Raw genomic sequence first — 26,671 nt, forward strand, 5'->3', positions numbered from 1 at the left:
AATATTTATAATCATAATAAAATGCATAATAAAATAATAATTTGGAAAAAAAGTGTGCAGTTGTTGGGGCAGTATTATCTGTCTTATAATTCTCGGTAATCCATGTCTGTCTGTCTGTCTGTATGAGGACTGCATGTCTGGAGAACCTTTCATGTTATCAGATTCACACTTGTGAATTGTTAACAAATTGCAATGTTGAATTTGGTGCAATTTCGACACGCGTAGCATTCAGTATTAATAAACGGGTGACAAGTGCTTTAACAGCTTCATGGGGAAAAGCTGCGAGCAGCGTCACCACAGGCCTAACAAACAGACAGGATTAGAACAGACTCTGGACTCGTGTCATGAACAAGAGCCGGCAACACAAAACACTGAGGTGGTTCACTAATCTCAGTTCTAAACCATGTCCTGAATCCAACATTGGGCCTTAATCTTTGTGACACAAATCTATATCCTCCCAGAATAATATCTTACTGCACTACCTGCTTTCCATTATCTTTTGTGGTTTCTCGCCACCTCTCCATCAGTCAGCACTCTCTCTCTCCTGGCACCATCCTCATCTGATAAAGCAGAGGGAGTGAATGAAGCTCAGTGAGTCAGCAGGCAAAGCTCACTAACTATAATAACAACAACTGTATATTGCTGTTACACCATAACTGGTTACTCTGTGCTTTACTGTATGTTGCCTTTGTAAAACAAGTAGAAACAAATATCAATAGAAAAAAGAACGATGAGAAACAGAATCTGGCCAACCAGACTCTCACTTCTTCTTGACGTTGGACCTAGGTTCCCATTAGCCTTTGTATTACCCATCCTCTAATGAGGTGTAATTTGCGTGCAGTGCTCTAGGAAGATTAAATGAGAAGAATGTGCTGCACCCTGACCTGGTGGCTGTGGTCGAGTCAGCCGATGTTTTTGATGGGGGGGGGGGGGGGGGGTTCTGAGGTCCTTGCAGGTCTGTAATAAACATGACACATCATTTGATTTGGTCCAAATGATTCCTGGCGTACCTGTCTGTCACTAACCAACCTGCCAGCCTGTGCTCAACCTGCCTGTGCTCTGACTGCACATGACCGGAGTCTACAGCTGGAGAGTTGTACACCGACAATGACGATAGCCAGAAATTAGCAAAAGAGACACGTAAAAGTTATCTGCTAGCAATTGTCAGGCAGTATCAATTTGTTTTGGGGTATCATTTTGACCAGAGGGTTCTTCCTTCTCTCATTTGATTTTCCAGGACAACCAACCATTGCGTTGATGCTTTTACACCTGTTAGGGTTTCCATTGTTACACAGCATATAAATGATGATAACGGTGATTATGTTGATGATGGTGGCAGATTGGTAATTTTGGCAGCAATTAAGGTCTTAAGTTACACAGAAAAGTAAACAGAAGCAGGAATCCCTTTTGAGCCATTGAACCCAGACTTCGATTGCCACAATGATGATATTTTACAGATTGTTAGAAATAATTTAAATATTTTACTCTCTTTTAATGAGTCAGAATTTAGAAATCTAAAGTTCAAGTCGGCTGTTCTGGTCAATTAAACGAATGAGAACGATCAAAAAATATCCCAGGTCAGATTCAAACTCTTGACGTTGAGTCAGTATGATGATCATTTGATTCATCATGTGTGCCAAACACGTACGCAGAACACAGCTATAAACACAGGGAGTATCCCAGCACACTCAGTTCATTAAGAGATTAACAGAGAGAGCTGCTGACACTGATCAAGCCAGGAGTCCAATACGAGAGGGAAGAATTGTAGCAGGTCCCCCCCACCACTTAATACCCTTCTTATCCATAGCATTGTAGTCAGAGGTGGGGGTTGGGGGTTATTGCACAGATGATGTTATAGCCAGGGGCTAGCATCCTGCTCTTTTCCTCCCCTGTGGGCCAGCTATAGGCTTATCATAGAGAGAAATAGGGAAATAGAGCCATGTAGGGAAGAGGGCAGAGAGAACAGGAGGGAGGGAGGGAGGGAGGGAGGGAGGGAGGAGGGTAGAGATCCTGCGCCTGCTCACTGTGAGCGCAGCAAGTGCAGCTTTCATCCGCAGCAGAGGACTGAGGGAGAGACGGAGGGAGTTTGAGCGAGCAAACGGACGCTTTCAGGGACAGTGTTTGAAAGAGCCTGATAGGAAAGACACAGATTTAGGCCGAGCTGTTGCCAGGCATGCTGTCATTCATTTGCAATCGCTAGTCGGCCTCCTTCTGCTGCGTGCTGCAGTCTGCTTTGTGAAGATTGCGCTGCAGGTTGCCTACTTCTCTTTTGGGAAAGCTGAAGATCCCCCAGGGAGGTGTGAATTTCTGGCACATGTGTTTAGCACTGCGGCACATTGTCACAAGCAAACGAATGTAGCGGAAAAAAAACGGAGGCAGAGCTGAGGACCATCCTAACGGACTTGGGTCCCCCAGACCATCCATCCATCCGTCTCTGCATCATCTTCTCCTCCCTCCTTCCCTCCGTCGTGCATCCCTCCTGCTCTGTGCATGGGAGGTGAGGGCTCGGCAGGCTGTCGGTCAGCATGCGGCGGTGTGAACGGGCAGCCCAGTGCCCACAACATGCTATGGACGTCAGACACTCCTCGCTGTACTAATGAAAGGCTTCAAGCTCGCCTGGTAAGGCTAAAATACTGAGCAGAGAGTGTATGCTTCTGCTGCTATATTCAATGTACATTTGTCTTTAGCGTTATGGCCATCATGTATGAACAGCACCACTGACATATGTCATTTCCTTCTATGCAAGGTTGTGTGGACACATTTTTCTCTCCATCCTCACCTGTGCATTTCTGTATGGTAATGTATCTCCCAAAAATCTGCCATGCATTTAATGGAGGCTAGATAAGGACACCACCTAGTTGTAACCAGTGTGTGACCATCCAGTAAAGCCAATGTGGACCAGCGTGTTTTCTTTTTTCTTTTTTTTTACCGTGACTGTGTCGACCCAGCTCTGCTCCCCCTCTGGCGTACTCAGTGTGAGCGGAGCAGCTGAGGAGACGCACTCACGTGGCTGCCTGGAAAAGAACAGGCCCATGCTGCCTCTGTGTCTCTGGACAAACAGATCCGACAGACGACCACTCTCACTTTTCTTTTTCAACCTAATTTGCAACAGTGTTTGTGTGCACTTTTCAGTCGTCCCTCCTTCTATCCTCACCTCCCCTCGTGTTTGTTTATGCTCCTCCTCCTCCTGGATGGTATTTTTAGTGACAAATTACAGAGCACTGTAGGAAGAATAAAAAAACTAGAGGGGGAGCAGTTTCTGCAAAGTGCGTCCCGCTTCCTTCCTTCTCGTTTTCCTGAGGATATCTTTTCCCTACAGGTCCTCGTCTTTTCCCTAATGTCTCCATCTCTCCATTATTCTCTCTATATTTATCTGTGTCCTCTCTTTAACATGTCTCTCTCTTCTGCTGTAGTCCTATTTGTATTTATACCTCTCAAATCTATCACTTAATCCTCCAATTGTTTTTTTGTTTCTCTTTAGATTGAGTACTGTAGCTTTGAATGTTTCCTCTCTGTCCTATAGAATTAATCAGAGTGAGTGCATGTGTGTGTCTGTGTGTATGTGTGTGTGTGTATGTTGCCCAGTGTGACTTCCTGTTGCTGTGTGTGTATCTCAAACATACAGTGCCTCTTTATCATTCTGCAGCACAGACAGTGACAGTCAAACAGCAAGTCTGTCCTCACTTAATCTGGTTGCAGCAACCAGACTGACACAGGTTACCTTACAGTGAACAGCCATCTGTTACCATCCTGTGCTCTACTATGCATGGAGGTGACTTTTCTGGCTGGCTAAATGGGTATAGTTTGCATTCCATTCTGTTATGTTATGTAACGGCAATGTACATCTGTAGTTGTGCCATATCCAAGAGGAGGCATCTCCATCCATCCATCTGTTCATCCACAACAAATGCTTTTACCCTTAAATCAAGTATGTGTTTGTAGTAGAAAGGTAGTTTTGAACAGACATTGTCTAAAGGCTTCTTTCTCAGCTTTGCTTTAGCCAGTTTCAAAACAAAATCAATGGTGGAACAAATGATAGTGATGAGGTATCCTTTCTCCCTTGTAGATTCATCAATGAGAGGCTCCAGCAGAAATCTCTCTCCTGTTAATAGTGTTTATAATGCAGCTCTTGGATCTCCCAGGGACAGATCTGCTGCGTCGGCAAAAAACACTGTGGCCTAAAGGTCATTCCATCAATCAGGGCCTCAATTACTGCATTTGTTGTCCTGAGCGTAATACACCAAGCTGACATTGGACATAGCATCTTATTTATCTGGACTGGATGCAGTGATTTATCTGTTCTAACTGATGAAGGCTCCCAGCTGTTGTTACCGTATTGTCATTAGATGACAGATGAGATTGCTCAAGATGATGATAATAATAATTATATATTTTATTTCATAGCCTCTTTCTAGACACCTAAGGACAATTTACAATGTATAAAAAAGAAACACGTGAATAATTACAGTAAAATCAAGTGTTAAAACTACTTGAGGAGATACTAATAATAAGGGCTTTCATTTGTCCTGCCACAAATTATCATATCATTTCACACAAGGTCCAGAATGCAACACATACATTTTTTAATGATAATACTAAATACTAATACTAAAAACGACAAAAAAAACATATCCAAATAATCAACTCTGCCGGCAGTGTATGAATAGTGTGCAATAGAAAAAAGTGCTGTGCATGGAAAAGCCATCTGAAAGTGTGTGAATGTGACTTGAACTGTAAACAAATACAGTAGAGTTACTGTTAGAGTTTTCTTTCTTTCTAGTTATATTTGTTGACTTGGTGAGTTTAAGATATATGATTCCAAAGTCATCCTTACATGTGTAGAACTAGCATCAAAACTTCTGTGAGTGACATGAGGGGAGAAGAAGACCAGGTGTCCCTGTTTGTCACAGTGCATGCAGTGATGGAGAGCCAGGGAGGAGGATATTTTTGTAGCATTACTTACTTGTCAGAAGACAAGGAAGAGATAAAGGGAAGAGCGAAAGAGAACATGCATGCGGGTATGTGTGAGTGTGTGTATGGGTGAGAGAGAGATTGCTTGGGATTTGGCCATGGTCCCAGTGTGGGGATGTTTGCTCTCGATATGACATTCAGTGTGACTTACATGTGCACACACTCACGTACACAGCCACAGATGTGCATATACAGCCAACAGCAGCAGCTGTAGCAACAGCAAATCACTGACTGAGTCCAGAGCTGGAGCTTACTCTCTGCACGTGGCACTGTGCACAAGCCAATTGTTGCTGCAGGACACTTGGACAGACTGCGAGGGCTGACTTGCATACATAAATGCCTGTGTGCATCTTAAGCCCAAATGTGTCTGGCCAGTTATCCGGCTGGTTTTCGGTATCTTATTGAAGAAAGGAGCTGCTTCATGTCTCGGTCAGAGATCAGTGCAGCGAAGGAGTAGAAGTCTCCCATCCATGGTTTCCTCTTCTACACCCCTCTGAGACTACAGCTTTGAGCTCAGTCACGCCACAAATAAGCAGCAAAAAAAAACAACATCGAAGACATTTTGAAATGTTCAGGGTTAGCCTGGAGGAATGTTTCACATCCTCTCGTACATACAGTGCCTTGCATAAGTATTCACCCCCCTTGGACGTTTTCCCATTATGTACTGTTACTAACTGGAATTCAAATAGACTTAAATAAACTTTTTCCCGTTTGATCAACAAAACATGCATAGTACTTTGGAGGTGCAAAATAAATGTTATTGTGACACAAACAATAATGAGAACAAAAAAGTTGACATCTGTTGGGTGCATAAGTATTCACCCCCCTGTGTCAATACTTGGTAGAACCCCCTTTCGCTGCAATTACAGCTGCAAGTCTTTTGGGGTATGTCTCTACCAGCTTTGCACATCTAGAGATGGAAAGGTTTGTCCATTCTTCTTGGCAAAAAAGATGAAGCTCAGTCAGATTGGATGGAGACCGTCTGTGAACCGCAATCTTCAAGTCTTGCCATAGATTCTCTATTGGATTGAGGTCTGGGCTTTGACTGGGCCATTTTAAGACATTAACATTCTTTAATCCAAACCATTCCTTTGTAGCTCTGGCTGTATGTTTAGGGTCATTGTCCTGCTGGAAGATGAACCTCCGCCCCAGTCTCAAGTCTTTTGCAGACTGCATCAGATTTTCTTCAAGGATTTCCCTGTATTTGGCTCCATCCATCTTTCCCTCTATTCTGACCAGTTTCCCTGTACCTGCTGAAGAGAAGCATCCCCACAGCATGATGCTACCACCACCATGTTTCACTGTTGGGATGGTGTGCTCAGGGTGATGGGCAGTGTTGGGTTTTCGCCACACATAGCGTTTTGCATTGAGGCCAAAAAGTTCAATTTTGGTCTCATCTGACCAGAGCACCTTCTTCCACATGTTTGCTGTGTCTCTCACATGGCTTCTGGCAAACTCCAAACGGGATTTTTTATGGATCCCTTTCAACAATGGCTTTCTTCTTGCCACTCTTCCATAAAGGCCAGATTGGTGGAGTAGACGACTAATAGTTGTCCTGTGGACAGATTCTCCCACCTCAGCTGTGGATCTCTGCAACTCCTCCAGAGTAACCATGGGCCTCCTGGTTGCTTCTCTGATTCATTTTCTCCTTGTCCGACTCTTCAGTTTGGGTGGACGGCCTCCCCTTGGTAGGTTTGCGGTTGTGCCATATTCTTTCCATTTTCTTATGATGGATTTTATGGTGCTCAGAGAGATGTTCAAAGCTCTGGATATTTTTGTATAACCTAACCCTGCTTCATATTTCTCCACAACTTTATCCCTGACCTCTTTGGTGAGCTCCTTGGTCTTCATGATGCTGTTTGTTCAGTAATGATCTCCAACAAACTCTGAGTCCGTCACAGAACAGGTGTATTTATACTGAGATTAAATTGCAGACAGGTGGACCCTATTTACTAATTATGTGACTTGCAAATGTGACTTGTGAATGCAATTGGTCGCACCAGATCTTTGTTAGGGGTTTCACAGTAAAGGGGGTGAATACATATGCACTCAACACTTTTCAGATTTTTATTTGTAAATAATTGTGAAATCCATGTAATATTTCCCCCCACTTCCAAATGATGCACTATTTTGTGTTGGTCCATTACATAAACTCACGATGAAATACATTTTAATCTGTGGTTATACCATGACAAAATGTAGAAAAGTCCAAAGGGGGTGACTACTTATACAAGGCACTGTAAGTGCAAACCACACTCCCAGCCATGTTTTATCTAGTGCTGTGCTAATAATGTCTCTTCAGGCTGTTTTAAACTGACTTTCTAGACTGACATTTTTGCTGACATTCCACTATGCAAAACAGTAGAGGAGCAGAAGGGAGGTACCTACTGCATTCACTACAGGTGAACTGTTGGTCATCTAGCTGGTTCTCGCAATCTAATATGGGCATAAGGCCGCTTTCCTTTTTACACTACTATATTTGTAGTTGCTCAGAAAATAAAATAGTGACATGTCCGGAGTCAGGAGTTTGTTGGGAGTGTACTTGGAGGCTTAGAACCAACTGCATACTAGTGGATAAAGCACTGCACCATCAAACTGGGCCACAGTGGTCTTCCAAGTTCACAGCAGGGGCTCTGCAGTGAGGAGGAACTGCAGAATTGTTTCCCTCCTGGCCACAGCTTATTAACTCTCTCTCCTTGCTCTGTCTCTACTCCTGTCCCCCTTTCCCTTTTGTTTTTTACTGCATCCTTCCCACAACCCATTTGTAATCTCTGATTCTGCTCCATATTGTCCCCCTGCCACATTTCTCTGCCTGAGCCTAGTTTAACCAACCTTTTTTTTCTTATACTGTCCCTTGGTGAGTTAAGAAGGACTTTGATAAAGTCACCTAAGGGTCTAAATTGATATTAGGTGTTCTTGTTAGAAAAGAAGGAAGACCTGGAAAGCTGTTGGCATGCTTGTCAAGTGATACATCCACTACAGGTCAGCACAGAGTCAGGATTTTCCGACAACAATAAACATAACGTAGGTGAAAGAGGTTGTGATAATGTACCTCTTAAGATAGAGGCAAACTGTGGTCATGTTATAGACTGAAGTGGTGCAACTTACCATTTCAAAAAATGTCTTCAAAACGTCAAGCCGTTCTTGATATTTCTTCCTTGTGTACTATGTGCATCTCTCAACAGCTACACTACCCCTCACAGTTTTTCTGGTGGTACTGCTCCATTAAGTCTGTTTTGTTGTATAAGCGTTCAGACGATGTCCACAAATACAGATAAGATGAACGCAGGCTACGGACCAAAGGCTCCGTCCATATCCCTATACGTATCTGACTAAGGGAGCATTCAAATTATGGTGATAAGGCTGTTTATATATCTGAATATTGGTATCCATGTAAACGTGTATTGTGTTGTTATAATAAAATAACATTAATGGACACGCAAGTTTTCCCTTGGTCTCAATCAGCCTCATAATAATTGGACTGGAAGGTGCATTCAGGTCTGATGACAAGACTTCCCATTAGTGCTCCATATGCTCCTTTCTCAAATTAAGCCTGTCCAAACAATAAGGCCATTTTTTTCATTAAGCTTTTTGAAAGCAAAATCAGAACCTGCTCCCCTCCCTCTGTCTTGGATCACTGGGACTTTTGTGCACCAGCAAAATAGGTTATTGTTTGCAAAGCCCATTCTCTTTTAGTACATTAAACATGGTCATAGCTTTTATAGAATGTATTGTCTTTTTATTTGCTCCCTGCTATAGAGACACTTTAGGAATCGATATATTTCAACTTATGGGCTGAAATTAGTTCTGGCACTGCTCCAGAGTTTGTATTATACCTGTTAACAAGCCCGAACAACTAAATGTAAAATCTGATATCTACCAATTTGCATGTTTATATTTAAACAACTTATTATTTGACCAATGTGCTGGGCAGTGAAATAAAAGACTAAGTTTAATTCAGGCGGCCCTGCTTTCATTAGAGTAAGGGCCTTTTCTTATGTGTTCTGTTGTAAATATAAAGTACTCATCAAAGGCATTTATCATGTCAGTACCCTGAAGTTCCTCACAGTCTCCAGAAGTAGACCGGGAACAAGCGGAGAAAGAGAAGAGGGAGGGGTGTGTGATATGCAACACTGGTCCCAGGCTAACACGGAACAGTGACAGTTGCAGATATTGACATGCGCTGCAATCAGGCTGCCGCTGGGGCGCTTGTTGAAATAATTATTATATATTAACACTCAAGTGGCAAAGTCCAGAGTGAACTTATATGGAGGTGACACATATTCATCCCTCTGATATAGATATACCTTGTGAACATCATAGTTTCCTGTGTGTGATGTATATTTCTGAAGTGACAACCGGTGTCCATAGTGCCCAATGAAATGAAATGAAAAGTCTCATCTGAAAGGTCAGAGAAACTAGTTGTCGTCATTGTGTTCAGGCCAAAGGGCTCTGACATTGATTAATGTATTTTAGGGAAATTATTCAAACCATGCCTAAATTGAGAGATGGAGTTCAATGCAAATGTGACATGGTTTTGATGATTGAGAATGATTTAAACAAAAGGATCTATTTCAAAGATAGTTTGGGGAACTTTTGCCTTATTTAAGAGTTCAGTGCAAACATTAACTGGGGTTGGAGAATGGGGGAAGTTACGCAGCAAAGGGCCGGGTCAGAACTGAACCTGCTGACAGTGTGCTGGAATCCAACTCATTTTCCTTTTTTGGGCCTTTTTAAAACACTGCAACACTTTTATTTTGTGTGACAAATGTTACAATATTTGAGTTGTAAAAAAAATTTACCCTCATATTTCCTCAATCCACCTGATTTCTCTTTCCTCACACTGAGAACACATATGCACACTCACTTTTCGTCTACCCTCTCACCGTCTCTCTGCCCACGGCTTTGTGTCACCCTACCTGCTTCCTTCCGCCCTATATATCCCCTGCAGACGGTGGTGGCTGTGTCCGTCCCACTGGGACAAAGTGTCCCACAGGGGCTTAATCCGCTTCTCAGTTTCCTGTCACCTACTGCCACTCTCCGACATCTCCACCGGGTACTTAAATTACTGAATTTAAATCAGGTAGTTTAATTATAGCTGCTTTTTATCAGGTTCTTCTATCCAGAGGTATGAGGGTCACCTCTTCAATGAGAACCCAAAAATTGTAACAGGCTTTTCTATGTTAGGTTTCCACACAGTGAGGGTAATTAGGCATTTTAATTAAGTCTGGGAGTACAACACTAAAGTTATGCTCTTGGGCCTGGATTTAAATAGTTTTAGGAAAGGTAAAAACAGTCAGTGGTTTCACTCTTTATTAGCTTTGTTTAAGTCCTACACACACAGCTATCAACACAAGAAAGTGTTGTGATGTCTTTTCTCAAACTGTTTTCTTGCTGTGAGGAAAATAGAAATATCAGCCACCAGGACATGTTCAAAGCAAAGTGCAGTTAAACTCTATGTCTTTGTACATAACTAATCGTGTGTTAATGCTTTATGCAGACGCATAACCCCCTGATACACACACACACTCCATCTTCTCCTCCAGCACTCTCTTTCTCACTGGAGTTGTGAACATTTCAAGTGGTGGGGCACATGAATGGTTTGACAGGCTGCCATGGTAACTGCACGGCCGAGACATAGCAGGGTGTCGCCACATTGGTGTTGCCATGACAGCTTGGTAAACAGCACGCCCTCCTCTCAAATAGATAGAGAAATTGTCTATAACTTCGGGTGCGTTCGGCTCAAATCTACACCGCTATTACATTAAACTATTAAAATGAAACTTAAACTATTCAATCCTATCAAGCATGCCAGTCCTCAGTGGTTAAGATGAATGAATCAACTGCCCACAGCTGTTATTTACATACCACGTCTGTGATTGTGTGGTCCATTTGACCATCTCTGTCCCACGGGTGCAACAACAATGAGAACAGGTCTCCTAAGTAGGTCAGTTGTTGGTGTGAGGCTGGGCTGGCTTATCTGGGCACACAGTTGTCCGGCTCAGTGGTCCAGCTCCCTTTGTTCCACAGCACGGCTCCGCTCAGCGCTCCCACAGAGGCAGCCAGCACAGCCGCAGCCCCAGGGTCAAGTCTTTCCAGCAGCAGAGCTCGGGGCTCTGTTTGTTTCATAATTGAGACACATGGGTGATTACTGACTGTGGTAATCTTTATGTATGTTTGAATGGATTAATTGATTAATTTACCTTTTCTGGCATGTTCAGACAACCAGCCAGTGTTGGTTTAGTGTTAATAGGATGTCACTCAAAAAAGAATGAGCAGTGAAAATGCTGTTTTTTAATAGTAGCACAGGTTTTAGCTGACTCCATTTAAATGAGGCATATTCTGGTCATATTCAGGTTTGTAATTTTTATTTGTGTTATTACTTGAAAAGGTTTACATGCTTACATGCTTGTTAACATACATCTTCAGAAAACACATCACTCTCCTCATACTGTTCATTGCTCCCTCTTTCTGAAACACCTGCTTATAGCTCCTGTCTCGTTATGGCCCCCCTCCTGATAAAGCCCATTCTGCTCTGATTGGCCTGCTGGCCCACTCTTTTGTGATTGGTCGACCACCTCTAGCATATGTAGGAATTGTCTGCCTCCGCTCTCACTTTACCGGGTTTTGTTAGGTGGCATGTCGTTTTTTTCTCTGAAGGGGGAGCTCACTTATCAAGGACTTCGGTATTTTTTACTTTGCAGACCTTTTAGATACAAACAAAACTCCATAAAAATATATCTATATTTATAGATTTCTAGTTTCTAGAAGCATTTTCACCAATAAGCTCATACAGGCTGTAAATGCTACAGTAAGTGTGTAATGAAAGTGTGTAACACTGGTACCCAGTTCCAGTCCTGGGTAAAGGCTGTCAGGGTTTGTCCACAGGAAGGTGACATTTACAGCAGGGGGCTGATTGATTGAAGGAGGTAGAAAAGCTGATGAATCACTAAAGTCAAAATGTACAAAACACATGGCTCATAACTCAGCTTGTAGATGAATCAAGTGACTTTTTAGTCACTGAAGCTTAGCCACTTAGGAGATTGGAAAATTAAGGCAAATAAAAACAGATAAATACATGACATATGGCAGTGGATGGATTTGCATTTTCTCTTGCCAGTTTACTGAAAATGTATGGTGGATGACAAGGAAGCCTGACTAGACCCTAAAACTGAAGCAGTTAGATGGAATTCAGTAATTGTTGTTTATGAAAACTGGATAATCAAACTTCACAATCTACTCTTTTAATATCCAAATCCTCCGTAAATAGGAATAACAAGATGGATAATTCTAAAACTCATTATCTCTATAAAGTAAATCTCATAATCCTCACAGAAAATGTTTTTAGTAAAGTCCAACCGCCATAGGAGAAAGTCGCTGCAACGTTTAAATAATTTCTATATGCACAATATGTAGCAGCAAATCAAGTTAATAATTAATTAACTTAGTGGTTAATCCTTTCAAATATGAATACAAAGTAAACATTGCTGAAATCATCTGATGTCAACACTACAGCAGGAAACATTATTGACCAAAAGTGCATTTGACAATGCATTAAAGTGCAGTTTGAATGGTTGAGGGTCTGAATATCACACAGTTTAAAATAGATCATAAATTAAAAATTATCAACAAAAAAAAGGGTTAGGGTTAACTTTATTAGATGGACTATAAGTGTTTAGGGTTAGGCTTAACTTTATTAGATGGACTATAAGTGTTTAGGGGGCTCAATCAATAAAGTTAATATTGGTTTTGTAATTGGGTATTCATTGTAAATATTGGTTGAATTGGAGTCGAGGCACTGGCAACATCTACTGAACAAACACACACTGCATGTATATGTACTTGTATAAATATATTTGCTTGTGTGTATATATCGTTTATTGTGTGATTTAGTGCGAGATTCAAATGTAAAGTGACCTGAATGCTGGTGATGTCAGCCCCTCCATTCATGAAGCACATGAATAATTGAGGAAGCAGCAGGCTCAGTGCACTAGCACCAAGTAGAGGTGGAATGCAAAGTGAAAGCCATCTCTTTTTCTCTCTCTGTCTCTCTGTCTCTCTCTCTCTCTCTCTCTCTCTCTCTCTCTCTCTCTCTCTCTCTCTCTCTCTCTCTCTCATTTGCTCTGCCACTGTGCCTCACCCCTCTCTATCTCTCTCTCTCTCTCTCTCTCTCTCTCTCTCTCTCCGTCCACTTGCACATTCTCCCTCATTCTCCCTCCATCTATTGTCAGTCTGCAGCCGTGAAATTCTGTGAACAGGGAGCAACAATCTCCAGAGAAGAGCCTTTCTTGGATACTATGACGGATGTAGCAATCAGACAGACGAAGAGAACGGGGGAATGGAAAAGTGCAGGATGCCAAGATAGAACAGGAGCTTATCAGCCTCAATTAGACCAAAGGGAAGAGAGTGAATGATAGAGAGAGAAAGAGGGGGAACAAAACTGATCCGGATCGTCTGTGGTTTCTCTCCGTCTGTCGGGAAAGCCCGTTCGTGTTATCTCCCTCTACCGCGCTCGATTCCACCTCCTTTTCCTCCCATCCTTCTGGCATGCTCCGGAACTCGTCCACCCTCCTCCCCCTTATCCTTCATCCCTCTCTCATCTCTCCTGTTCCCCCCTCCTCCTCCTCCTCTCTTTTCTCCTATGCCTCATCCACGGCTCCCAATGCGTGAATGAAGCCGTTTGAAAAGGGCTGATCGCTGTGGAGCGGCTCTCTACATGGCTACGACCAGGTTAGTGCTGGGAACCACTGACTGCCTACCTGCCTGCACTAGGGCAAAATTGCACGGAGGCTGCATAATGATTAGTTTCCATGCTTGGCAAGATCAGCATGAGCTATTTAGAAGGAGAGTCCAAGGAAAGGGAGGAGGAGGAGGGGCAGCTGCACTTCAGACCACCAATGCCTTTTCTTTGGCAGGTGGTGTTAAGGGCGATGTAAGCTGGTTATTAGGAGATCAGAGCTAGCAGGGCAAGATCAGTGGCCCTAAGCCTGCTAAAGAAAATCTCCTCTTCCCTCTTCTCTCTCTCACTCTCTAACTCTCTATCTTTCCATTCTATTTGTCCATCTACCTTTCCTCTTCTACACCGAGAGAGGAAGGACGAGTTCAGTGCACAGTCTGTGGAATGATCCGTTGGATGAGCAGCTCATTGCTTGGGGCTGCGTACGAGGACATGGTGGTGTTTGAGTGTGTGGCGGTGACCAATGAGGGCTGTCGCTGTCTGGACGGCTGTTACGGCGAGGTGTTGAGGGACTGTGTCTTTCAGCAGGGGTATGGCGGCAACAATGTTTGTGTGTGTGTGTGTGTGTGTGTTGACTGTGTGTGTTGAATTGCCAGTGTGTGTGTGCAGACAGAGGAGATGAGTGGGGTAGGATGGGTCTGGTTATATAATACATGCATTTCATGGGTGTATTTAAATATGAGTGTGTTTCGAGTTTGCAGTATTTTGTAGATAACGTATGACATCACTAGTGTGACGTTTCATTTGAAGCCAATAGAACTGTAATTTAGTTATGCAATACATGAGCATATGTGCTCGGCGTCCACACCCGTGCCCATGTTTATGTCTGCCTCTGTGTACTGCACGCACATTCCTGTGCGTGCATGCGCAGTGATTGCTCTTGCTCCTCGTGGCCTTTTCAAACCAAGCGGAGCTGAGGGGCCAATGCCAGATGGGATTTTTCCAGGGTCAGCAAAACTGTGAAAACAAGTGGGGCCCTCGGAAAGGCCCGGAACTCTGTTGTATTGTGAAGCCGAGCGTTTGGACAGCTTGAGCCTGTTGGATTTAGGGCTTTAGAGCTTATTTAAAGAAAAGACTGTAACAAAGTGGCACAAGCAGCTTGCTTGTTTCCCTCTGTGTTTTTTTCTTGCTCTCTATATGTGAGAACTTGACCTATTTTAATGATCGACATGTGGGGATCCTGTTTGATCAGCACCTAGAAGTTGTCTGTCTGTCCGTCCGTACATCCGTCCGTCTGTCTGTCTGTCTGTATGTCTGTCTGTAGAGCTCTGCAGATGAATTCGAAGTACGAAGTCGTCTTCGTATATGCAAAGGAACATGCTGTGCAGTACAAAATGAGAGATTTGATGTCTTAATAGTCTGGTTGTTAGTAATGCCACATACAGTAAGATGTCATTGAGCCAACAATGTTTTATATCTGGGGTAGAGATGTAATATGTAACAAATCCTCAACAGGACATTTCATTTGGTCACCTAGATTGCGTCAAATCCACTTTACCCAGGGTTTTTTCCGTCCCTGCTTTACCGTTCATGGTATAATGACAGAGAAACAAACTGCTAGCCAGTTAGCCAGTTAGCAGTTAGCAGTTTTTCCCTCCACTGTTTTTATTGATCATTCGAAATAGATCATGATTTTGTGTTTCCGTTTGCTGTGTAATGTTAATAAAACTTTAACACCTCATCTGTGAACATGATTTGTGCCTGAGAAGCATCAATTAGATTTTCATTGGCAATGGTGGTGAAGCCAACAAGTCCCATAATCCTATGCTGCTTCACAACGTCATCAAACTAGGACTTTTGTTATTGTTTTGAGTCAGAGACCCCCTTGTGGCCAAAGTTACATATTTATGTTAAATTACAGCACTGGGTAGTGAGAATTTCCTCAGTTATTAGTTTGTATCCATCTCATTTTCAAACTGTTCAAAGTCACTTTTGGTACCTGAAATTATTGTATATAGGGTCCCATGCAGAATGTATTATAACTAATTTATTATATATTACTATGAGAGATATTATAGAATTAGTTATTACAACCTCTTTTTGGAGCAACTTGAATGAATGAGGTCTTAATTCGCTTGCACGTCAAACCAGATAATCTAAAGAAGTACAGAATGAATACCATATTGAACAAAGGTGTTATGAAATACCCATAAATATGATATATGGAGCCATTGTGGGCCTTGATGCATTTTTTGTCATGTCTCCTCTCTGCTGTATTTCCTGCACAGGCAGCATCGCTAACATTGTACAGACATGGTGGAGTATATTTAGTCGCACGTTCTGAATATTTAAACCTCTCTCTCTCTCTCTCTCTGTCTCTCTGTTCACTGTTGCTATAGCAATATTCTGTTTAAGCCGAGCTTTGTTTGAGCTTCGTAGTCCTGTGGGCACTGCTCTCAGTGATATGGCTTTTTAATTGTTAAATTGTTTGTTAGTGCTCTCTCCCTATAGTGAGTCATTGAAAGTAAATGCAATCTTGGAATCACTTAGTCAATGCAGCCCTCTGTCTACCATTACTGGCTTGAGCTGTTTGATTGTTGTATTTCCAATAAGCCTTTTTTTATTTTGAAAAGACTAAATAGCACATTGTTGTTTATCATTACAACCCATTAGTGTGTTTTTATTCATGGCATCAGAATATTGTTTGAGTGTGTAATCCCAGACATGTACTGTACATGTAGTAGCAGCTGCTTGTGTCAGCTGCGTGCTCGCTCCCTCCATCTACCCATGCTGGTTCAAAGAGCAATCTACTGTGTGAATGGCTGATCGCCATTCATATGCTGATGATTGATCCGTGTTCCCTTTGTTTGCTACTGTGAATCTGGAGAAGAGGGGCACACTGTGAATTCCTCTTCAGCTAAAAACTAGCAACAAGAGAAATAATCCTCAAGATGATGAATCTTGCTCACTACAACATATCTGTCATGTTAATGCGATGATATCAGGGGTTTGTCCCAGCCTATTTTGCCGAAGAAGCAATGCCACTGGTAAAATACAATCAAAATTGTTTTGACATTTTTTTTAATATTGACCTCAGATGCAATAGGGGGTTTAACCTCATGTTAGACCTCAACCCCACCCAGTGCTGCACCTTTACACTCAGCCCCACAGCGTGTGTGCATGGGTGCATGTGCCTTTCAATGTACTGTATGAAGAAAACTGAATGAGACATCATTAACCAAGCCATGATATCACTTCGGAAAATGACTCCACTGTCACATTATAGATGCTCTCTTTGTCTGCAGGGGAGGGGAAATTGCCTAATTTGTGTTTTTGTTTTTTTACGAGTGTATGCATGAGCAGCATGGACCCCCACATGGTCACAGCCATAATTTTCGGGAATACATTCCTGATTTTGTCTTGCATTGTCTGGTAATATTTGCTCATCTACATCATGCAAGATTGTCATTTCATTATGCAAAACTATTGCAAGGTAATCGAATACATATTGTGAGATAGTGCAAAAAAAATTGCAAGAGTGACTCAGCATGTGCTCTGTAACATTATTATTACTATTCTTTGGATTGATCGACTGTGGTTTTGGGAAGCAGGTTCAGTTGCTCTTGGGATAGATGGGAGGTAGGTGAAGATCTTCAAACATTTTCCATAAAGTCCGGCAGTCCCAGGTTCCGATGCAAACTAAATATGATCAGATTCTCTTCATAGTCCCATTGCTTCTAATTTTTTCAAACTGGCATCCATATAACTAATATTTATTGATTTAATTTTGATATAGCTATGTTATTACTGAATTGAATCATGTAGAACTCAGTTTACCTTGTACTTTCACAAAAGCCTTTCTAAGAAAGACAGTTGCAAATTAACATCCTCTATAAAGACCATGATACGTAAATCAAATCCTGTTTTCAGTTTGTTCCTGCGGCATCTGTGCTTAAACCATAAATAAATAAATAATCAATCTGTTCTTAAAACATCTATCTGTGGATTAGCAGAAAGCATATCAAACTTGCACATTTGCCATGATGTGATTCAGAGAAATGTTTATCCTCTTTGTCAAGCTGCAACTCATGATCTTCCCTGTCATGGTTGAAATTTGTGAAAAGGAGCTAATCATAAGCTTTGATTAAAAATTCACATGTGTAGTCACCTTTCTCCGACAAGTTGCACATTGTGCAACACAAGCTACTATACTGCAGCATAATTGGTAAATACATACTGCAGCATAATTGGTAAAAAGAAAAATTATAATAAAAGGTAGGGAGAATACTTTACCAGTGAGCGTGATACTTCATTCATTTCCAACTTTCCTTTGCCCAATCACATCTTCAATCTTCCTCTTACCACTTACTCACAAAGTATTGCCTAGTGCAGGGCTCTTCAATAGGCGGCCCGCAGGCCGAATCCGGCCCCCGAGCTGCTTTTGACTGGCCCCCGGAGTGTGCTTGAAAAGTGCTTGAATAAAAAAAAAAAATATATATATATATATATATATATTTTTTTTTAAATACAATTTTTTTTTTTTAAATACAAATTTAGTAGCACTTAAATGGCACTTACTCATAGCAGTTTGTAGTTTTGCTTTATTTTGAACCGGGCCGCAGGTCATTTGGTACAAGGCCGCCCAGAAAGAATAAACAATTTACATTATTTCCGTTTTTATAATCTGATTCTGAACGGTGTTTTATTTTGAAAAATGACCGGATCCTCTCCGTTATGACTCATACTTTACGCATTTCAAGACGCTTGTGTCGGTCACGTCAAGTTTTCGCTGAACACAAACCCAGACGGTATTTGTCGGACCCATTTGTCAACAAACCAGGTGAATCCAGCATGTCTGTGCAAGAAGAAGATCAGCTGCTGGAGATCGCAAATGATGGCGGTCTTAAAAGTATGTTCGAGAAAACAACTCTAGCGGTGTTCTGGATTAAAGTCACGGCAGAATACCCTGAGATCGCCACAAGAGCACTAAAAACTCTTTTGCCATTTACGACATCATATCTGTGCGAAGCGGAGTTTTCTGCTGTGACGGCAACCAAAACGAAATTACGGAGTAGACTGGACATCAGCAACACACTTCGGGTGTTATTGTCACTATTAGCCCTAGATGGGACCGCCTTGTTGCAGAGAAACAGGCTCAGGGCTTCCACTGATTCAGCGTTGTGGTTAGTTATATTTTTCATGCACTTTATAGTTGTTTTTTATTTGTGATTGATTCATTGTTACTCACTGTTGTGTTGTTGGTGCAATGTTACGAGGACGCTGCTAATAAAGTTGCATAAGAATACACATCAGTTTCACATTTATTATTATATTTAGAAAATACCCCAGTTTTTATGCTAGCCGTATATCATTATATTTTGTCGTATTTATCTGCCACATAGTGACATCGGTTGAATTTTTTTTAACTAAGGAATTAATTTGTAATTTTAAATAAATTGAATAAAATAAAATAAATCCCCAGTGGCATTATGGCATTTGTAAAGGATCCTTTCTCTGTGAACGTTCAATCTGACTTTGCATTGAAAGGAAAGGAGCTTTTATCCTCTGTGGATGAGGGGTCTTTACAACTGGAAACCATTGACATTCAGGTGACTTGCGTCAGTCATGGCAGCAGGCAGGTTTTGAAAAATTCTGGACCCATGAAGTCAGCTGTGAGAGATTTCCACACTCAAGGGATCTTGCACTTTTTGTTCTGACAATGTTTTGGTTCAACATACACTTGAGTCATCATTCTCACACATGAATGCCATTAAAACTCACAATCGCATATCCCTTACTGACCAGCATCTACATGACTGCATGCGCATTGCCCTGACAACTTATAAACCTGACTTCACTGCTCTTGCCAAGTCAAAAAGATGCCATTTCTCTCATTAGATGGCAAATGTAGGCAAATAACATGAAAGTTAATAGGCATGTTTGTCAAGCAATCAATTAAGGTTCATTTTTGTAACAGTATGATTTAATTATGATGTTATTCACCTCATTAATTGTCATGCATTGTTATGTTGTAATTCAATTCAGAGGCCTACTATGCAGTTTTCGTTTGTATTTGTTGGTGCACTTGGAAGTTGTTCTAAGTAAATTCTAAACAACTGATACAGTTCACCTGAACTGTGTGATTAATTTTGAAACACATTTCCTTGATAGACTACCATGCACTTTTAAGTTGTTGCAATTCGATTCAGTTCCATGCAATGCACGTTGTTGGTGGAGATACATTTGATTCTGCCTGTCACTCAAATCAGTTTAATCTTAAGTATTGAGGATAATGACCAGTAAAGTTGTGTTGGTACAGCTATGTACAATGAAGTGCATGTTTTTGTTAGTTAATTGCATTTCTCCAATTGTCTGTTAATGGCTTGGTTATTGCTCACCTGGTTTGATTTTTGAATCCTTGGGCCTATGCGTCCTCTTGGGCATATGTTGTAAAGCTTTTACAAAATAAAATATATTGACTCCTTCAGTATGTTGTTGTAATTTCTTGTTACCGTGATCACTCATATCCTCCGGCCCCTGACTTTGCTTCAGTTTCAAGAACCGGCCCCAGCTCCAAACTAATTGAAGAGCCCTGGCCTAGTGTGAGTGCAAAACGTGGGGACAGAACCCCATATAACCTAAAAGTCAAAATAACAGTTTAATTAAATTTAATAATAATTTATATCCCTACATTTATATGGCCTGGTGTGATCTGTCCAAAATGTAGCTTTGGGCATAATTGGATGGTTTCATCTTTAGAAAGTATGATACTGAGAAAAGTGAGTCTTTCTCGCCTAGTAGTGCTAATTTTTCTTATAATTGAAATATGGAGTCCTCAATTTAATTCAATTCAATACAAAAACAACAGGGGTTCCCTATGTGTGCCTTTCTGCTAGACATACATCAGCTCTCAAGGCCCATAAGGTGTCTCTTATTATATATATATATATTATATCGTTTTTTGAACGCACAAAATGTTCTCTTCCTGTTAAACTAATCTGTAATGTAAATGATCCTGGAAGGACATTACACGTTTTTTATTTTTTGTGTTACATGTGAGCGTGTGAGAAATGGTTCAGAGATATTTGGAAAAAAATCTGTAACAATGGGGTTCCACCAGCTGACATGAAGGGGATATCTTCAATCTGTTGAATTGTAACCACTACTGAATGGCAGTCACTTGCATTATAGCTGCACACGTATACATGCACAGTGATTTGTGTGAAAGTAGCTAAAACAAAATAGGTCCCCTCCTCTGATTTTGACCTTATCCGGACCAATGGATTAATTCAAACACCAATAGGCCTTCACAATCAAACTGCACTGTTAATTAATGAAAGCTGACATACCCGGTACAATATCTGAGGTCCCATATCATGGGACTATAATGGCTTATAGTCTCTAAAGAGATTATAATTTTGCTAAATATCAAGGCATTCTGCTTCTCCATGGGTTTTTACTGAGTAATACACTAATGGATGTGACATACAGCTTTAAAATCCAGAAATCGCTATAAAAAAATATGAAACTATGCTTATAGTTAGGGTTGGTAATCCTGGAAAAGCTAGCAAGAGCAAGCTACATTAAAAAAAAAAAAATGCAACCTATATCCCATCCCCTCTCATTACCTCCTGTCAAAGGTACGCCCCCAAAACACATGAATGTGTACTGACTGACAGCTGCTATAGATAACTTTACCATGACTCCGGTCATGTACAGTGACAGACAAGTATGCCAGCCAATCATGTCATTTGGACCGAATGAAATCATTTTTATTTTTAATCTTACAGTGTCATGGACACCAAACCTAAAGTTGAATTTATTAATTGATGGTTATCGGAACGTGAAAAGGATTCCAATAGATAAGATAGTGTTTCACAAAACTCTCCTTTGCTCTGAACGATAGCATCATCTCAAATAATACATGTTTTGACCAATTTACTCCTAATCAGGTCAGCATGGACTATTCAAGTGTTTGTGTAGGGAACACAACGTACTGTACAGTCACAATGTCCATCCCCTGGAAAGCAAACCATTTGTTAATCCCATAAATTGATATCAGTGATACCACACACACAAGCACTATCCAGCCCCCTGTATTAATCAGCTGTGAAGACTCTGTAATGCCCTTCCCTTTTAATATCAAGCAGCTACTGGTACTGCAGAGCCTGACAGTCGGACAGAGGCTGTCAGCACTGTTCTCTTTGATTCACTGCTCTAAGCTGCAATGAAGCCCAGAATGCAACAGTAGATCAGTAATTCATGGCCACTAACAGCGACCATTGGCTGGCACTGACGTAATGGCTTTCATAACACCATGTCAAGTAACCAAGCTTGGCGGGCGCACTGCATCCAAGATCACTTGCAAAGCCTTTTGTTGGCCTCTGTCATTTTGAGGAGAAGTCTTTTTTCTGAGTGTGTATAAGAGTCTAGTCCTGGATCAAAGAGGCTCGCTGAGAGTATATTACTGTAAATGAAAGTACAAGGACAACCCGTCTTAAGACAACCGGTTAGAGAGCTGTCAGTGGAGGTATTAAAGCAAATCCCTATGTAAAAGTCAACACGTTACCTTCATTTGAGATAACAGAATCACATGCTATGGGCCTACTTGAATAGTTGGAGTTACAGTATGCCTTCCACCTGGCACTGTGTCTCTGATCATTTAATCCTTGTTATGTCTTCCACTCTTGCTCATTGGCTTTGCTGCAAACATGGAAACAGTTTCAGTATTTCGGGGAAAGAGATCTTAAATGGTCGCAAGGCCACCTTTTTTATGGGATCTGAACGACACACCTCTATAAATGTCAGGGTCGAGACAACATGAGTTGGTTGTTTTTTTCCTGGCTTGGTACATTTCTTAATTAAATTGACCGTAGGCTTACAAAACAAACATATTGATGTCCCTGTTCTTTTGTAAGTGCAGCAATAGTGAGAAAGTCTAAACAGTAATGCGTGTAAATGTGTTTCCCTCGCTGCGGTTGCTGCTGCTGCTGGTGTTGTTGTTGTTGTTGTTTACTGCATTAGCTTAGCTGTTATTAGCCAAGTTAGCACATGGTGCTTCAAGCCTGTTAAGCTTCAAGTGATGTAACTGGAAGGAAACTCGTGTGTGTGTGTGTACGTGTGTGTGCACGCGTGCACGCGTTGTGCTGCTGTGAAGACTGATCTGTAAACGACATTACATTGCATGTTGCTTTCATCACTATAGCCAAGGAGTGATTGTGTGATTTCCGTGATGTATGTTGTCCTTTATGTTTGATTTAAGGTGAGGTAACATTAAAATGAATAAGTACATGTTTTTTCTCTTTCTTTTCTTGTAGCACTGCCAGTAACTCAAACAAGAGCACACCTGCCTGCTCACCAGTCCTACGCAAACGCTCACGCTCTCCCACGCCACAGACCCAGGAGGGTGAGAACATGGTGGAGAAGGGTTCGGACCACTCCTCTGACAAGTCCCCCTCCACGCCCGAGCAGGTCGTCCAGAGAACGTACTCCTTGCAGTCAGCACGAAGCGGGGGAAAGAACTCGAAGGTGAGTGACCAGGAGATGCACCTTCGCACTTTATTGAGGACCTGTGAGCACATGTAGAAATAGAGCCTCACAGTTTAAAATGTGATGTTGTTTTATTAGAGGGTAAAACTTATTTTGTGATTTGCTCTCTGTATTTTTTAACTCTAAAGCTGCATCGGTACTGATACGTTTTCGTACTCGTACTAAAACCATCTCTGTCCACACAAGCTTTTTGGCTGTGTATTAGTTAAATACTCGGTCCTTAAGAACACGCCTGGAAAGGCTTAACAAAAAATCATTCACATACACTGAGCATCCACATGCTGGTGTAAACAGGAAACATTTTGTTGTTGGTTGCAGAGAGCTAGGCTACAAATGAGAAGCAGCAATTGTGAATAATAAAATGTAAATGCACAACAGCTGTTAGCAAAAACAACAGGGTCAACAACACTTTTAATTGATTATCCATGTTGTGTTTTACACTGGTGGCCGAGGCTAATGCCTGGTTTCTTTCTTCTGGAAGGGGGTCATGTGATAGGAGCCTTACGAATCAGGCTTCGTCTTGACTGAAAAGATCCAACGAGCAAGCGGTTGTTAGTTTCTGTGTCATCGTTTCCAAACGTGGTAGTATGATGTAGCTAAATAGCACATTACATTCTCAGTTGGGTCAAGAACGTTCAACGAAATTTTCTTTTGGCTTTTATGAGGAGAGTTTTCTTGGACAGAAAAACCATGAGGCACTCTGTGGTGCACAGAGGTGCTTCGACAATGAATGTTGTGAGAGGCCGTCTTTGAAACTATGAGTAATATCTCACTATAAACATAACAGCGGACATGACATGCGGACATAGACTTGTTACCTGCATTTAGATGCAAATTCTGCAAGACCACATGAAAATGAGGGTTGAACATTAACATAAATGCGGATTTTAAGTCAGAATGTGTCATGTTTTCTTTTTAAAGTAGAAAACAAGTACATAAGACAACAGTAAAATAGGATTTGCTGCTGCTTTTGTCATACTGTTGGCCTGGCGTACTGCGTTAGATAACATATCTATCTGTCTCCTGCACGAGATGATGTGTAAGCTCTTGTGTGCAGCCATCCATTAACTGTGACTGCACAAATACGTTAAAGTTGTGCAGTGACGTATGTGTTATGATTAGTTATTGATTTGTACATACTGACATGTAACTTGTGTAGCTATCACTCGCCCCCCTCAAGAGAGAGTTCACCCTTCTCCTCCTCCATTCCAGCCTTTCATTTATCACATCTCCAGTTCTCCCCCCCATTCTCTGAACTCTTTATTCGTCCTGCTAAGAACAACAGGTGAATGATAAACGGGACAGTTGAGTTTTGAAATGCTGTTGTGCGGTCCTGTTTCCAGACCTGAGATGAAGTAGTAAAAGCCAGTTTCAACCAATCACACAGCAGAGTTTGAGTTATCCCACACAATGAGTCATGTTGACAAATCTTGGGTAATTATTCACTCGCTGGAACCAGTGATGTAGGATGAAGTTAAAAGACAATGTAAAGATACAGTTTGTTCCACAATTTAAATAAGGTGCATCCACTGTCAGCAGCAGTAAACTCTCTCCAAAGTACTGTAACAATGAAGACAGGCTTATGTCAAAGAGTTAGATTCTACACCTTATTAAAAAAAACACCACATCCCTTCTCCTCTAGTGACACTAGTTACCTCAGTGCATATAATGTTGTCTTAGACTCTTTTAGTTTGTTTTGTTATTAGTATGGTTCAATTGTTTAGATGTTTTTTTTTTTAACAAGATGCATAGACAGGTCATGGATGAAAGTTGTAACTGTTACTCCAGGAAGGATTTTGGACATTCAAGAAATTCCAGCCTAAAAATGTATTGATAATGGTGTGGGAGTTAAGGTTTATGGGATAAATGCATGTATTTTAAGTCTTAAAGCAGTTGCTTATATGAATATGAAGAAGGTGCTTGTGGCTAAAATGTTTATCCATTTGTTTGTTTGTTTGTTAATTAGCAGGATTACAGAAAAACTACTAAACCTATTTGCCTATCATTTTGTGAAGGATCATTAGATTTACCCGAAATCAGACGGCTGCAGGGTTTACCCCCTCTCCTTTTTTCCTTGAGTCTTTATTGCTATAATGCATATATATAATAACAAAGCATCACAACAAAGCAAACAACTTGAGAGAGGGTTTGCATTTTAAAGTTGGTAGTTTAATTCATATTAATCCAGGTTTTTATCCAATAATTTATTTGTTAGTAGCTTTATACAGTTTGTTCACCTGCTTTAACAAGCTGGGAGAGGGCATTGGTGGAGGTATGTTCTCTCCAAGCACCCTCGTTGTTACTCTTGTTACAACTGGCTATCAATACATCCCTTCTTAACATGGTTCCCATTTAACTTCACAACAAACATTCTTTGGGTCACTCTGCGTATTTTGCCCCATATTACACATTGGCAGTGCATTAGAAGGGATCTCTTAAGTATGAAGCAAAAACTCTAAATCTGAACACAGCATATTCATGAGATTATTGTTTTAAGACTGTAGACCTTGAACAGCGAATTGGAGATCTTTTTGGAGAGGTTTACTGGCTGTTCTCTGGTGACTGAAGATAAACATCAGTGACTGTTGCTTGTTGTTATACGCTGTGTCTATTATGAAAGTGTAAGGATTGGCCATAAATCTCCTGGGTCTTAACTCTTCATAAATAAGTATAAAGGACAACAACAGAAAGAGCAGCCAATTGCATCTGTGGTTATTCCCGAGGCGTAATGATTAAAAACTAATGTTTTTGGTGTTTAGCTGAATTGATCTGCATCGTCTTCCTTCTCAGCTGAAGTTCAAGTTGAATCTCTCACATATTCAGGTTATTTCTCAGAAGGAGCATATGGCTCTTTTATATGCTCAGCATTCATTTAGTGCTAGAAATTAACCATGACTCTCCTTCCACCTTTGACCTCTGTCTTCATCTGTCTCTGCTGTTTTAAATCACTTGTTTGTTTGTTTTTGTTTGTTTTTTGGCTCTTTGATTTGTTTTGTGTCCACACCACAGTGTGCACGTCTTCTCTCTCTGCTGCTGATGCTACATGCCATGTGATAACGTGTGCCATCTGATAATGACTGTTCAGGTCCTCTGTTGGTTCTTTCAGCTGTTTCTTCTTGCAGTTTGTTTTTTCTTTTCAGTTTCATTTTTTTTTTTATCTGATTTTTTTCTTTGTTCTTCTCCTGACTGCATGCTAGTCTCACAAGCGACTTTCCAAAGTAAGCATTACTCTTTTTTCTGTTCTTTCGAATATTTCTGTGCCCAGCTTTTTCTACCCCACCCCGATGCCCCACTTCTTGTCTTGTGAGCTGCTCTGTGGAAATGCCCAAACCTTGTTTGCAATGCTTCACCCCTCTGAACCCAGCTTGTTCCTTGGCACATTGCAACTGTTACGAGCCCCCATCTGCACCCACAATCATAGCAGATGGGCATTCCTTGAGACTGACACCGAACCTCACTCATTTCCCTTCCTTT

General features: G+C 41.2%; 1 protein-coding gene across 2 annotated transcripts in view; it reads left to right on the forward strand.

Annotated features, from left to right (window-relative positions):
• Nucleotides 1-26,671, forward strand: part of gramd1bb (GRAM domain containing 1Bb) — an 88,280-nt gene that overhangs the window by 35,327 nt on the left and 26,282 nt on the right. For both annotated transcript variants that reach the window (XM_053423544.1, XM_053423545.1), the window contains exons 4-5: nucleotides 22,966-23,176; nucleotides 26,395-26,415. In XM_053423544.1, coding sequence (XP_053279519.1) covers nucleotides 22,966-23,176; nucleotides 26,395-26,415 — 232 coding nt within the window. The remainder of the gene's footprint in view (nucleotides 1-22,965; nucleotides 23,177-26,394; nucleotides 26,416-26,671) is intronic.

The sequence above is a fragment of the Pleuronectes platessa genome, chromosome 5, assembly GCF_947347685.1.
Source record: "Pleuronectes platessa chromosome 5, fPlePla1.1, whole genome shotgun sequence".
NCBI lineage: Eukaryota > Metazoa > Chordata > Actinopteri > Pleuronectiformes > Pleuronectidae > Pleuronectes > Pleuronectes platessa.